Source organism: Cherax quadricarinatus, chromosome 96 (assembly GCF_038502225.1).
Source record: "Cherax quadricarinatus isolate ZL_2023a chromosome 96, ASM3850222v1, whole genome shotgun sequence".
Taxonomy (NCBI): Eukaryota; Metazoa; Arthropoda; class Malacostraca; order Decapoda; family Parastacidae; genus Cherax; species Cherax quadricarinatus.
Window position 1 is genome coordinate 9,214,209 of NC_091387.1, and position 15,303 is coordinate 9,229,511.

Here is a 15,303-nt window from a genome sequence, read left to right on the forward strand (position 1 = left end):
CACACGGCACACTAGGCCTATGATTCCCCTCTGGCAGTAAACTCTCCTAGGTAGTGCACACTAATTCTCCTTTTTTGACTCAGTATATAATGTTTTCTGCCCAAAATTGGTTCCAAGTGCTAGAGGGACAGTATAGGATTGATGGCGCAAATTAAAGTTCTAGCACGTAAGAGCGACCGTGAAAACACGAGAATACACGGAGCACAACGAGGCACGCTGACACCTGACCTAACTATTTCAGTAGAACTACAATTTTTCTAGCAAATGAGTACAAGAAACCACCCATTTACTGTTTTCAATTATCCAATAAAGCTGTCAGAAATTAGTAATTTTGCCAATTTCTCACAAATTTCAAAAGATGCCAATTTCCAAATAGGGTCCAGAATAGACAAGACAGACATTCCTGGCACTAAAATAACATTTCCTCTGTTCATTAGTCATGCCCCCAGGCCCCTCTTACATTTCTTTTGCTTTCCACTTTGAATTTTTATTTTCACAAAAAATAGAAGATTTACTGCTATGCAGACTACTGCATTAGTGTAGAAATGGTATAAATAATATCAGCGCACTTGCGAAAGAATATTAGACTCACCAGTTGATGTGTATTGGAAGTGTGGCATGATTTGTTCACTTTTGAACTTTGGCAAAAATCAAACATTTCTGCTACTTTGAGCTCAATTTCAAGGTAATTTTCTTTGTGAAACCAATCAAAATCATCTCAATTTCTGTAATATATCATCCATTCTATAAAATGAGACCAAGAAAACTAGAATACAATCATAAATACCATACAAAAATACAGTGTAAAGTCGCTGTTTTAAACCAAAAACACGGTCAGTTTTTTTTTTTCTCATTACGCACTGTGTGCTGCAGGATTTTTTTTATACTGTGCACACTGACCACACAGACCCATTCTTTCATATGTAAGCATACCAGCTTTCTCTCACTAAATTTGAAGGAGCTAGAATTTAGGCGTACTAGTACGTCAATAACCCTGGTGCGTAAGCCGTACTAGTACGCTGGAAACCTTGAAAGAGTTAAAGGCATGTAGGTAACTCCTGATGTTCAATCATTCTTCTCTGTATTGGACTGAGGAAGGCACTGCTTGTTAAAACATTTCCACAAGAGAGATACCCAAGTATTACTGAATTTAAAAAGAAAAACTTTCTTTTTTCTTTTAGGTCACCCTGCCTTGGTGGGATGCAGCTGGTGCATTAAAAAAAAAGTGTTGTACAAGTGTCTAATTAATCTCATCGCTATAAAAATATATTTTTGGGGGGACAAAATACAAATACCATTCCTATTGCTACATATTACTGATGGTAAATAACACTGAAAATTTGATGAACAATACTTGGGAACCTTTACTGCCAATGATGATAGCCAAGTGTTGCATGTATCTTATTCATGAAGATTTTTACATGTTGAAAAAGGTATAAAATACTGACAAGTTGATGATTAAGACACATGTGCAACAGTTCGTTATCTTTATTGTTGATACGTTTCAGCTACAGAGTAGGCTTCTTCAATCAAATACAGGGGCAGCAGGTGTAGTAGTGAAATGAAGATGATGTAATCAGTCCATCAACCAAGGAGAAATGTTTCAACAATAAAGATATCCAACTGTTGCACACGTGTTTTATTCGTGAAGATTGCTTCATGCCAGAGGTGACCACTCTCAGTGAAGTTCACTGTTTCCTCGTGTGTTTTATAGGTAACATGTAATCACCACTTGACTGCTTACTACCACTAGCTGTTAACCAAATGTGTCATATTTTCTCTCATAGCCACAACATGTAGCATGCTGACCTACATACGCTAAGTGTCACACGTATAGGTGAAGGTATTTAGTGACTGTAACATAAAACGACTTGCATTATATTTGAAGTTAACTTCAGGTTGATTATTTTCCTCACACGAGCCTTCCTTGTCCCTCCCTCATTCTATACATATTGTACCCTGTTGATTGCTACCCCTGTAATATTTCAAATATTTGAACTAAGCCAAAATGTTCAGCAAGGTTTGCCTGTAACATACAAAAAGATAAAATAACCAATACAATTTTCACTACACACTTAGATAAGAAGCAGACATTCAATGAAACAAGAATCAGCCTTATACTCTGGCTTCATGAAGAGGGAACATTGCTATGTACAATTGACATTCAATAAAACATGAATCAGCCTTTTATTCTGGCTTTGTGAAGAGGGAACACTGCTATGTACAACTAACATTCAATAAAACATGAATCAGCCTTATACTCTGGCTTCATGAAGAGGGAACATTGCTATGTACAAGTGAATGGCATCAATCACCACCATAGAGGACTGTACTTACCACTAGGATGAGCATCAGTCCCAGCATCGCTTGCATCACTGGTGAAGGAGCTGTTATCTGAGGAGGCCTCTGAGCTGGTGTCTGTCGCTCCAGCATCACTAAAGGCATCGGCAGCATCAAAGTACTCTGAGGCACTAAAGCACGAGCTGCTTTCGTACGACAGGGATGTATGCAGTGATTTGTGGAGCTGCAGCAGCACGGAAAGTCCAAAATTATAATCAATAATTCACACTGAAAAATACAGTCAATCCTCAATTTAACAGACTATCACAGGGCGTGGGTGACCAGTAATGGCTGGTTCTCTGATCCATGTATCTATATTCCATTCAGACACAGCAGCATCTTGGCATCTTGATACAGGAGGGGCCCTACTTTCCAGTGCTTTACTTTACAGCATTTCAGTAATGAAGCATTTTTGAATTTTACCCATTCTTCATTTATTCAGACTTCCTACAATGAATATATTCATCACTCACTATAAGGATGAAAATATTTCAAGGTAAGTAATGTGCATACTGTATATGCACTTTTTAGTCCTAGTTCTATTGCTCACTTAATATGATAGTGTGAACACGTTATCAGACTTTTATATGCATTTGAAAGTGAAAAAAGGCTATGTTTCACTTTACAGTGATTTCCATTCTACAGTAGCAACCCAGAACCTAACCTGCTGTGTAAGTGGGGCCCAGCAGCAGTCCGGAACCTAACCTGCTGTATAAGCGGGGCCCTACAGCACAAGGAATTCTACACTTGCTTAACCTATAAGAATGACCTACTTCCACCAGTGGATTTTTTCCATTGTGACACACCTACAACTGCTTTGCCTTACCTGTCTACAGTATATAAGCTCCTTCTTCACACAGAAGTTGTAGTCTTATCAAGATTGCTGGACAATCACATTGATTTTACGTTGAGGTAAGCCACTGGTTGCTAAAATTTTTCCACAATAAAGATACCCAAGTGTCTAATTTATCAACTTGTTGGTTCTCTGAACCATTTATCTATAGACTAGTAATGACGCTTTGTAGTGTTAGTAACAATAACAGACAATTCTGGAAGTGAACCTTGGGGTTTCTGAACTGACGCAGCGAATCCTGTCCCGTATTTCCAAAGTGTGGTTAATCAGGGTACGTTAAACTAAGGATTTACCGTACATAAAAGCTCAGAGTATTAACAACATATGTTTCAGCTGGTCTATGGGTAAGAATTTTCATACAACTATCATGTGATGATGAAAGTAATATATGTGGAATTGTTACACATCAAAAAACAACTGTAATACAATATTGGCACAGGATGACAGCAGTACTGAAATTGCACAGTCATTTAGAGAGAATGGATCAAAGTAGAATGACATGGAGAGAGTGTAAATCTGTAGGGAAAGGAATGCGGGGTAGGGGTCATCCTCAAAAAGGTTGGAAGGAAGGGGTAAAGGAGGTTTTGTGGGTGAGGGGCTTGGACTTCCAGCAAGCGTGTGTGAGCATGTTCGATAGGAGTGAATGGAGATGAATGGTATTTGGGACCTGACGATCTGTTGGAGTGTGAGCAGGGTAATATTTAGTGAAGGGATTCAGGGAAACCGGTTATTTTTATATAGCTGGACTTGAGTCCTGGAAATGGGAAGTACAATGCCTGCACTCTAAAGGAGGGGTTTGGGATATTGGCAGTTTGGAGGGATATGTTGTGTATCTTTATACATATATGCTTCTAAACTGTTGTGTTCTGAGCACCTCTGCAAAAACAGTGATTATGTGTGAGTGAGGTAAAAGTGTTTAATGATGATGAAAGTATTTTCTTTTTGGGGATTTTCTTTCTTTTTGGGTCACCCTGCCTTGGTGGGAGACGGCCGACTTGTTGAAAAAAAAAAAAAAAAATTCTGTGATTTTTAATCATATAAAGATATACTGAGAATATCTAATCAAGAAAGGACTGAAAACAATGGATCTGAATTGAACAAATTCAGATTAATAAAGGATAATGGAAAGCACTGGTTTGGCAATAGTGTTATTGATGAAACAAAACACTGAAGTACTGTTAATGAAGATAATACTTCAAACAGTTTTAATCTTGTATGTTATAATGAGAGAGTATCTTAAATCTGACTCTTAGTCAAAACACAGTGACTTCTTACAATGATGCCACATGAGGATTACATACAGTACTTTATAGTGAAGAAATACAGGTGTTAGGTGAGTGTTGGTATGTAGTCAGGATCACCATCAACCTAAATTTCTGAAGTATAAAGTACAGGAAGGCACTGCATATACAGCAGATATTTTCAGTGTTCCAAGTTTTTGTTAGCATTTAATTGAGCCATTGATCATTATGTTTGGTGTTTTTACTACTGTGCCGTTGTACAAGTGGTGCTGTATGAGAGGCGCTGTATGAGTGATGCTGTATGATTGGTGCTGTATGAGTGGCGCTGTATGAGTGATGCTGTATGAGTGGTGCTGTATGATTGGTGCTGTATGAGTGGCGCTGTATGAGTGATGCTGTATGAGTGGTGCTGTACGAGTGGCACTGTACGAGTGGGGCTGTACAAGTGGCACAATGTATGAGTGGGGCTGTACGAGTGGGGCTGTACGAGTGGGGCTGTACGAGTGGGGCTGTACGAGTGGGGCTGTACGAGTGGGGCTGTACGAGTGGCGCTGTACGAGTGGCACTGTACGAGTGGCACTGTACGAGTGGCACTGTACGAGTGGCACTGTACGAGTGGCACTGTACGAGTGGCACTGTACGAGTGGCACTCCCCTGTACATCACCTTATACTTCATGGTTCATGTCTTCACAACAATTGTCAAGTTAGATCCTCAACAATAAAAGTGTAAAAAACAGCTCAGATAAACTAAATGAAGTGTAAATGTGGCAGCTCTTCACCATATTATAAAGAACAAGAAGTCACAAGACCGTGACTGGAACAATACACAAATAACCCGCACACACGACAGAAAAAGTTTACGACAATGTTTCAGTCTGACTTGGATCATTTACAAAGTCAAACTGACTTTGTAAATGGTCAAAGATGGACCAAAACATAATCATAATCTTCTCTCTCTCCTATGTGCGGGTTATTTGTGTATGTATTCACCATTTTATAAACAATTTAATATTCTGAATACAGTAGACAGAGTGAAATCACAACTTCTATGTCAGAGAAAAGCCTCACCTAACTTCACTAGTGTTGTCAGTGTGAAAGATTTAGGTGAAAGCACTCAAAGCACACAAGGAAAGCCCACAATCACTGGTAGCTAAAAGTATACATGTACTCACAAGTTCGGACATTGATGGCGGCACTGAGATATCGGACAAGTCAGAGTCGGCGTGAATCCTGGCCAAGCGACCTCTCAGTTCTGCATTTTGTTGCAAGGCCTGAAACAAAAATATCTTGATAAAAAAAGAATAAAATTTCTAAATAATTCACCAAAAACCTGCACTTAGGAAAAGAACCTCATGAAGTTTTGGTCCATCCTAACAGTAGTTCAGGACAGACCCAAAATGTCACAGGTTTCCTCTCTAAACTGCGGGTTTTTTGCTAATTGTTCCAGCCACAGTATTGCAATTTTTTTCTGTCTGCCAATCAATTTAGAACTATAATTAAAAATCACCTCATATCTCCAATGTAACTTCACCAACACTATGCTATACCAAACAAAACCAACTCGTCAAACTACTTTCAGTTTCTTCACCATCTCTAAGAATCTTCCTATAGCATGAAATCATAAAACCAGTTTGAAACTACTCAAGAAATCCCAATTTATCTACGATCACTAAATCAGTTTAAAGTATTAATACAGCCTCCTCACTTAACGATGGAGTTCCGTACCTAAGACTTCATCGGTAAATGAATTCATCGCTAAGTTAGGAGCATATTATAATGGTAGTGGGTTTGTGTCAACCATCTTTGATATTTTTTTAATGTTACCTTTGTACCATTTATAACATTTCTTGTATATTCTTAAATGTTTATACAGTAGTGTACTGTATATTGTAATAAACAGAATAGAGGAAATCAGCTCTAATATACATTATTTTGGTATGCATACTTGTCAGAGAGCCCGTAGTAAGTCCGAGGCGTTGGTAAATGAGTATGTCGCTAAGTGAGGAGAGGCTGTACACACTTAACCCTTTCGGGGTTTCGGACGTACTAGTACGGTTTATGGGCAGGGGTTTTTGACGTACTAGTACACATAAATTCTAGCTCCGTCAAATCTCACAGGAAAAGGCTGGTAGGCCTAGATGTGAGAGAATGGGTCTGTGTGGTGGGTGTGCACGGTAGAAAAAAAATCTGGGACCCAGTGGTGCATTGTGGGAACGCCATCTTAGTAAACAATGTCCACCATGCCTCACGGTAAGAAGTTCCTCACTCCTCGGCGAATTGGGACACTTTTGTTCCCCAGTGACAGTTCTAATACAGATGGAAGTGCCAGTGAAGATGAGTTTCAAGGTTTTGGTGAGGTTTTGACCGAAACTAATGACCATAATATCGGTAATAGTGAGGAAAACCCAGACGACCCTCAGCCTTCCACCTCTGGTGCTGGGCCGTCTTGTTCACGTTCAGTTGTACCAGAATCAAAGAGGAAACTCCTATTTTCCCAAATCCCAGACTCAAATGTGAGCATTTGTGATGATAGTGATAGTGATTATGAACTACAAGCTCTTCAAACTAGTTCCAGTAGTGATAGTAAAGTGCAATATTCCCCAGTGAAGCGTCAGTATATATGACGATATATGCGCTCTGGTAGTGTGTCATATGCTATTCCAAGGCGAAGGAGTACATCTAGGAGTACATCCCGTGGCTGTACAACAGGAACGATGATACTGTTGCAATTGGGATGGAAAATGTGCATGGTGGTGGTAGTGGTGGTGCCGGGCGTGAGGCACCAGCAGTGGCCCATGCTGCCACCCACATCGCTGCCACCCACGCCACTGCCTCAGCTGATCTACAACAAAGGCCACCATCCCCCACCCACCCACCACACCAGCCTCCACAACCACAACCTCCACAACTACAACCACCTGTCATTGTCCAGTACCCACCAGCAGACCACACCTGGGATTGGCAGGAAGCTGTCAATTTTGTTCCAAATCCCCACCAGTTTGATGACAGCCAAAGTGGAATACAGCCATGTTGTACACTTGGGAACAATGCCACTGAACTGGAATGTTTTGAGTTATTCTTTGACAAACCCCTGATGGAAAGTATTGTCATGGAAAGCAACACATGTATTATGAACACACCATGGCAAACACAATACTTTCACCAAAATCACGTCTACACCAGTGGAAGGAGACAACTGTGGCTGAGATGTATCTTTTCTTTGCCACAATAATGCTTATGCCACATGTGTATAAGCACAGAGTGAAATCATACTGGTCAACAGACTGCCTGATTGCAACCCCAGGTTTCAGTGATATAATGTCAGTGAATCAATTTGTGCTACTGTTACGTATGCTTCACTTCTCAGACAAAACCAGGCCTGACAGAAACGACAGGTTATATAAGATTAGGCATGTGTTTGTGTATCTGAAAGAAAAATTCAATATGTATTTTTATCCCTTCAGGAAGCTTGTAATTGACGAGTCTTTGATTCTGTTCAAAGGAAGACTCTCTTTCAAGCAGTACATACCAAGCAAGAGGAAACGCTTTGGTATAAAGTTATTTGTGCTTTGTGATTGTTACAGTGGTCTGCTATTGGATATCATTGTTTACACTGGAAGTTATACATTGCAAAATACCAGGAACTTATTGGGCATCTCTGGTTAGAACAATGATGGAACCATATCTTAGTAAGGGGCATATATTATATACAGATAACTGGTACACAAGCCCCACACTCAGTGATTTTTTGCGAGTGAACACGACAGATGTGTGTGGCACAGTGCGTGCAAATCGGAAACATATGCCCAGGTTCGACGCTGGCACTCATAGAGGTGAAGTGCAGGCGTTTGCTGCCAATGACATCATGGCATTTCGGTGGCATGACAAACGAGATGTTACACTGTTGTCATAAATTCACCCTAATGAAATGGCAGACACTGGCAGGCAGCATAGTGAGAGCAATGAACCCATTCTAAAACCTGCAGCTGTGATTGATTACATCTTCTATATGCATTCAGTGGACAAATGTGACATGCAGATTGGGTTTGCTGATTGAGTTTGCAAGAGCTATAAGTGGTACATAAAACTCTTTTTCCATCTTCTGGACATTTCCATGCTGAATGCTTATAATATGTATAAGATGAGGACCAGAAACAAACCACCATACGGCGAATTCTGTTTGTCTGTCATCAGACAAATAGTATTCAAGTATCAAGGAACAACACCTGCAATAGGCCGCCCACCAAAATTTTCAACAAGTTCCTTCTTGTTTGAAGCATGGTGATCACTTCCTGGTAAAACTGCCTGCTACTGCTTTCAAGAAAAAGGCTCAGAAGAGGTGTTACGTCTGTGCACATACAAGAAAACGCCCACAACAACACAGAGACACTCGTTTTAAGTGTGAGGAATGTACAACACCACTGTGTATGACACCATGTTTCAAAGAGTTCCACAGGCTGCAGAACTTCTAGAAACATTCCCTGTGACTGTATATGTGTATATAAAATATAGAAAAATAGTAATAAACAACATTTATATCGTTTGTGTAAATATTTTATGTAGTATTGAAAAAGAAATAACTTACAAAATAGTGCTCATATTGGTCTCACAGGCCATAAAAGTTACTTGGAAAAAGAAAAATTGAAAAATAATACAAAATAGTACATAAAAAAGTAAATAGAAGAATACCGGGTGATGGCAGTCGGTGATGTTGCCATATGGTGCACCTTTTTCATCAACTTCACACCTCCATATCTTGGAAAGTATTGATAGTAAAAAATTTTTGTTTGGCCTATAATGTTTAGAAAAAAAAAACTATTTTTTTCATAAGATTTTTTTTTTTTTTTTTTTTTTTTTTTTTTAAATTTGGCCAACCCTGAGAACAAGTCTCTGAGAGGACCTGTCGACCCCCAAAGGGCTAAAATTGTACTAACTGTAATATTTTTTTGCTACCTCTCTATTGTAAATTGTACAAATTAAAATATTTTTGCTTCCTCTCCTTTTTGTAATAATGCATAATTAAAATTTACCACTCCATAACCTATGTCTAGTCTTAAGTCGTGTCTAAGCACTAGTATTAGTCTGCCTGAAATGCTCTTGCATGCTAGTGGCTTTCTTTGTGTTTAGGCTGAAAAAAGTATAAATGAAGCAATCATACAAATATAAGAACTGCTATATGCATTTGATACAGTGGACCACAATCTCTTGCACATTCAACTTGAACATTATGGGGTCAGAGGACATACCCTTGAATACCTAACATCTCATCTTGGCAACAGATACCAGTATGTCTCCACAAACAGTGTAATCTCAACTACTCAGCCTGTAACTGTTGGAGTACCACAGGGTAGTGCTCTTGGCCCTCTGCTGTTTCTCATTTACATCAATGACCTCCCCAATGCATCTCATCTCAAACCAGTTCTATTTGCAGATGACACTACTTGTCTTTTCCCACACTAACCCAACTATGCTTAGTGACACTGTTAATGACAAGCTACTAAAAATATTTACAAGGATAACAACCAACAAACTCTCAATATAGACAAAACCTACTTCATGCTGTTTGGAAACAGAGCTTTAAATATCCAACCTAACATACTGCTCAATGGTTCCTCCATTACAAGACACACTGAGGACGAATTTTTAGGGCTACACCTTGACAGCACTCTTAAATTTCAGACCCACATCCAACATATAGCCAAGAAGTTCTCCAAAACAGTAGGCATCCTTTCCAAAATATGGTACTGTGTACCCCAAATGGCACTACTTACACTACATCACTCTAATCTACCCTTACCTCAACCTATGGCATTTGTACTGGGGAATCTACTACACCCAATCACCTTAAACCATTAATAACCCAACAAAGAGCTGCTGTGCAGATAATCACCAATTCCTGCACCAGACAACACACCCTTCAGCTCTTCAAGATTTTGAACTTACTAAATATACAAAATATGCGCTCATATTACTGTGCCTACTGTATACATGTAAGGTGATGAGAGTATCAAATGATTTAGATAAAGAAAAATTGGATATCAAATTGGGGAGGAGGAGTATGGAAGAAGTGAATGTTTTCAGATATTTGGGAGTTGACGTGTCAGCGGATGGATTCATGAAGGATGAGGTTAATCATAGAAATGATGAAGGAAAAAAGGTGAATGGTGCATTGAGATATATATGGAAGCAAAAAATGTTATCTATGGAGGCAAAGAAGGGAATGTATGAAAGTATAGTAGTACCAACACTCTTATATGGGTGTGAAGCTTGGGTTGTAAATGATGCAGCAAGGAGGTGGTTGGAGGCAGTGGAGACGTCCTGTCTAAGGGCAACGTGTGGTGTAAATATTATGCAGAAAATTCGGAGTGTGGAAATTAGGAGAAGGTGTGGAGTTAATAAAAGTATTAGTCAGAGGGCTGAAGATGGGTTGTTGAGGTGGTTTGGTCATTTAGAGAGAATGGATCAAAGTAGAATGACATGGAGAGCGTATAAATCGGTAGGGGAAGGAAGATGGGGTAGGGGTCGTGGTGTTGTGGGCGAGGGGTTTGGACTTCCAGCAAGCGTGCATGAGCGTGTTAGATAAGAGTGAATGGAGACAAATGGTATTTGGGACCCAACGAGCTGTTGGAGTGTGAGCAGGGTAATATTTAGTGAAGGGATTCAGGGAAACTGGTTATTTTATATAACCGGACTTGAGTCCTGGAAATGGAAAGTACAATGCCTGCACTCTAAAGGAGGGGTTTGGGATATTGGCAGTTCAAAGGGATATATTGTGTATCTTTATACCTATATACTTCTAAAATGTTGTATCCTGGGCACCTCTGCAAAAACAGTGATTATGTATGAGTGAGGTGAAAGTGTTGAATGATGATGAAAGTATTTTCTTTTGGGTATTTTCTTTCTTTTTGAGTCACACTGCCTCGGTGGGAGACGGCCGACTTGTTGAAAAAAAAAATATATATATAGAACATTAAACTCCAACATAAACCCTCCTCTCAAACTTCTTGATACTTACAACAGAACACACAGGCACAATACAAGGCAAAAAAAACTCTTGACATCCCTTGTGTCCATCTCACACTATGCAAAAATGCAATGTACATAAAGGGCCCCAAGATCTGGAATTCAGTGTCCGAACCAGCAAAAGGTTCCTTGCCCGCCAACCAATTTAGGACTAGAATTAAAACTCATCTCATCTACCAAATTTAACTAAAACAACACTATATTATTCCTGTAATCATTCAACCAGTTTGAAACTTCTCAAGTAATCTCTGTTAACTCAAGACTACTAAAATATTAAGACACACTTAAAATTGCAATGTGGTAATACTGTAAACTGTACTACAGTGGACCCCCGCATACCGTCGGCATCACATAACATTCAATCTGCATACCGCTCGCTTTTATCGCAAAAATTTTGCCTCGCATACCGCTCAAAAACCCGCTCACCGCTCTTCGTCCAAGACGCGTCCAATGTGCGCCCTTAGCCAGCCTCACATGTGCCGCCGGTGGCATTGTTTACCAGCCAGCCTCCGCGGTAACATCAAAGCATACAATCGGAACATTTCGTATTATTACAGTGTTTTTGGTGATTTTATCTGGAAAATAAGTGACCATGGGCCCCAAGAAAGCTTCTAGTGCCAACCCTACAGCAATAAGGGTGAGAATTACTATAGAGATGAAGAAAAACATCATTGATAAGTATGAAAGTGGAGTGCGTGTCTCCGAGCTGGCCAGGTTGTATAATAAACCCCAATCAACCATCGCTACTATTGGTGGTACAGCTGCTGCTGTACCACCGTCAGCTGCTGCTGCTGCTGCTGCTGCACTGTCAGCTGCTGCTGGTGCTGTAGCACCGTCAGCTGCTGCTGCTGTTGTACCACCGTCAGCTGCTGCTGCTGCTGCTGCTGTAGTACCGTCTGCTGCTGCTGTAGTACCGTCTGCTGCTGCTGTAGCATCGTCTGCTGCTGCTGTAGCACTGTCAGCTGCTGCTGTAGTACCGTCTGCTGCTGCTGTAGCATCGTGTGCTGCTGCTGTAGCACTGTCAGCTGCTGCTGTACCACCATCAGTTGCTGCTGTAGTACCGTCTGCTGCTGCTGTAGCATCGTCTGCTGCTGCTGTAGCACTGTCAGCTGCTGCTGCTGATGTACCACCATCAGCTGCTGCTGTAGTACCGTCTGCTGCTGCTGTAGCATCGTCTGCTGCTGCTGTAGCACTGTCAGCTGCTGCTGCTGCTGCTGTACCACCGTCAGCTGCTGCTGTAGTACCGTCTGCTGCTGCTGTAGCATCGTCTGCTGCTGCTGTAGCACTGTCAGCTGCTGCTGTAGCACCATTGTTGGTGTGGCTTATTGAGAATACCAAGAAACAATTAACCCCAGAGGATTTGCCACCCAGGATAACCCAAAAAAGTCAGTGTCATCGAAGACTGTCTAACTTATTTCCATTGGGGTCCTTAATCTTGTCTCCCAGGATGCAACCCACACCAGTCGACTAACACCCAGGTGAACAGGGAAAAATGCCTGGAACTAGTGCTCATATTGGTGAATTTAAAGCCAGCAAAGGTTGGTTTGAGAGATTTAAGAATCGTAGTGGCATACACAGTGTGATAAGGCCTGTTCTGGAAGAAAATGCCAAACAGGACCTACAGTACTCAGGAGGAAAAGGCACTCCCAGGACACAGTGTCTCATCAGTCATTGCTGCATCTTCAATAAAGGTAAGTGTCATTTATTCTTCATTTAGTAGAGTAGTACATGCACAATATATATTGTGCATGTACTACTCTACTATTGTGCATGTATCCTTCTCTTTGTGTGTAGGAAAATGTATATTTCATGTGGTAAAAATTTTTTTTTCATACTTTTGGGTGTCTTGCATGGATTAATTTGATTTCCATTAATTCTTATGGGGAAAATTCATTCGCATACCGATCATTTCGCATAACAATGAGCCCTCTTGCACGGATTAAAGTCGCTATGCAGGGGTCCACTGTAATTATAATACTTTTGTTTCTTGCTACCTATCTATTATAAATCTTAATAATTATAAAAGTTTTGGCTACCTCTCGTTTGTTTGTTTTTTCAACAAGTCGGCCGTCTCCCACCGAATAATTAATGAATAATGAATAATTAAAATTCACCACTCCATAACTTATGTCTAGCCTAAAGTACTAGTGTGTAAGCATTAGTATTAGTCTGCCCAAAATGCTTAGGCATGTTAGTGGCTTTCTTTGTACTTAACAATATTTCATGTAAAAATAAATCTCACATTGTATACTATGCAAAGAAATAAAATTTGTGTTTGTATAGCAATATTTTATTATATGTAAACTACATTTTGTACACTACACAAGGAAATAAAATTTGATTTATTTGACTTTTAAATAAAAATTGCATAAAAACTGTAAATTTTGTGCATGATTGGCTTAGACTTCCAGCAAGCGAGTGTGAGCATGTTAGATAGGAGCAAATGGAGACAAATGGCTTTTAGGACTTGACGTGCTGTTGGAGTGTGAGCAAAGTAACATTTATGAAGGGGTTCAGGGAAACCGGCAGGCCGGACTTGAGTCCTGGAGATGGGAAGTACAGTGCCTGCACTCTGAAGGAGGGGTGTTAATGTTGGTTTGATAACTGTAGTGCAAGCACGCCTCTGACAAGACAGTGATGGAGTGAATAATGATGCAAAGTTTTTCTTTTTCGGGCCACCCTGCCTTGGTGGGAGACGGTCGATGTGTTAATAAAAACTAAAAAATAACTTGAATGATTTTAAAATGGTTCATAAGAGATGATTATTTTGCATCTGACACTGAAGTGTGATAAATATTTATCAATTATTCAGCTTTCATTAGTTTCCAATTTCTAGATATTACAATATACAGCACTGGTACATTTAGTGTCAAAGAATACAGTAGTATAATTAATAAAAATAAAAATAATCTATAAGACAATATTAGTGGTGATATTAATTTTAGAATGTCCAATTTATGGAAATATTTGCTCTTCTGGGTACAGCAAACCATAAATTATTTTAGCCCTTAACTGTCTAAACATAGATCTACGTTCTCTCGCCCAGCACTTCGAATATTTTGGAAAAAAAAAAATCATTTTTTTAAATAGAGGGCATTTTTTACATAAATGTAAACAAAAAATTTTTAGAGTCAGTATTTACGGAGATATAAGGCTGCAAAGTCAGCACCTGCCGCTCACCTGACGGCAACATGAAACGCTGTCGCTTGCAGAAGTGTTGACGATAAACCTTTTTTTTTGTTTTTAATTTGTATAATTTTTATGCTCTGATAATTACAATTTCCAGTAGTTCTTGTGATTTCATAGCTAATCTTCATTCTGAGACTAATATTAGATAGTGAAATAGTACTCAAATAGTCACAAACACAGTGACAGGTGAACACTGTCACCTACCTTAGTCACACACTATTGTCTAGAAATATATACATAGTATTTATAGGTCCAAGAAATGTTTTGGATATGCGAGAGTATATAATAATAATAATTCTAAGTTCCCTTGAAGCATGGTGTAAGACGAGTGTCACACCACTGCTGACAGTGCAGCAGTTGTCACATTTGATGAGCGTGCATTGCCTTGGCTTTACTTGTTTTCAATGTCACACATAAACATGTCTGTCTGTCTGTCTGTCCGTCTAGCTCTCTGTCTGTATGTCTAGCTCTATGTTTATCCTAGCTGTTTATCTTTGTCTCTGCTTATCTGTCTTTCTGTCTCTCTCTCTTTGTCTTTCTCTGTATGTCTGTGTCTCAGAGAGCCACTCGTGAACCAACAGGTATTACACACAACGCAGTCGTCACGCCCGACTCCAAAACATGTGAAAATAGTATTACTTGCCAGTCATGCTTAC

At 39.8% G+C, this 15,303-nt stretch overlaps 1 protein-coding gene across 2 annotated transcripts in view; it reads right to left on the reverse strand.

The window, feature by feature from the left end:
- The window catches only part of LOC128701709 (oxysterol-binding protein-related protein 3), a 347,084-nt gene that overhangs the window by 191,760 nt on the left and 140,021 nt on the right, over nucleotides 1–15,303 (reverse strand). For both annotated transcript variants that reach the window (XM_053795571.2, XM_053795569.2), the window contains exons 12-13: nucleotides 5,608–5,706; nucleotides 2,338–2,524 (exon numbers count right to left, since the gene is read on the reverse strand). In XM_053795571.2, coding sequence (XP_053651546.2) covers nucleotides 2,338–2,524; nucleotides 5,608–5,706 — 286 coding nt within the window. The remainder of the gene's footprint in view (nucleotides 1–2,337; nucleotides 2,525–5,607; nucleotides 5,707–15,303) is intronic.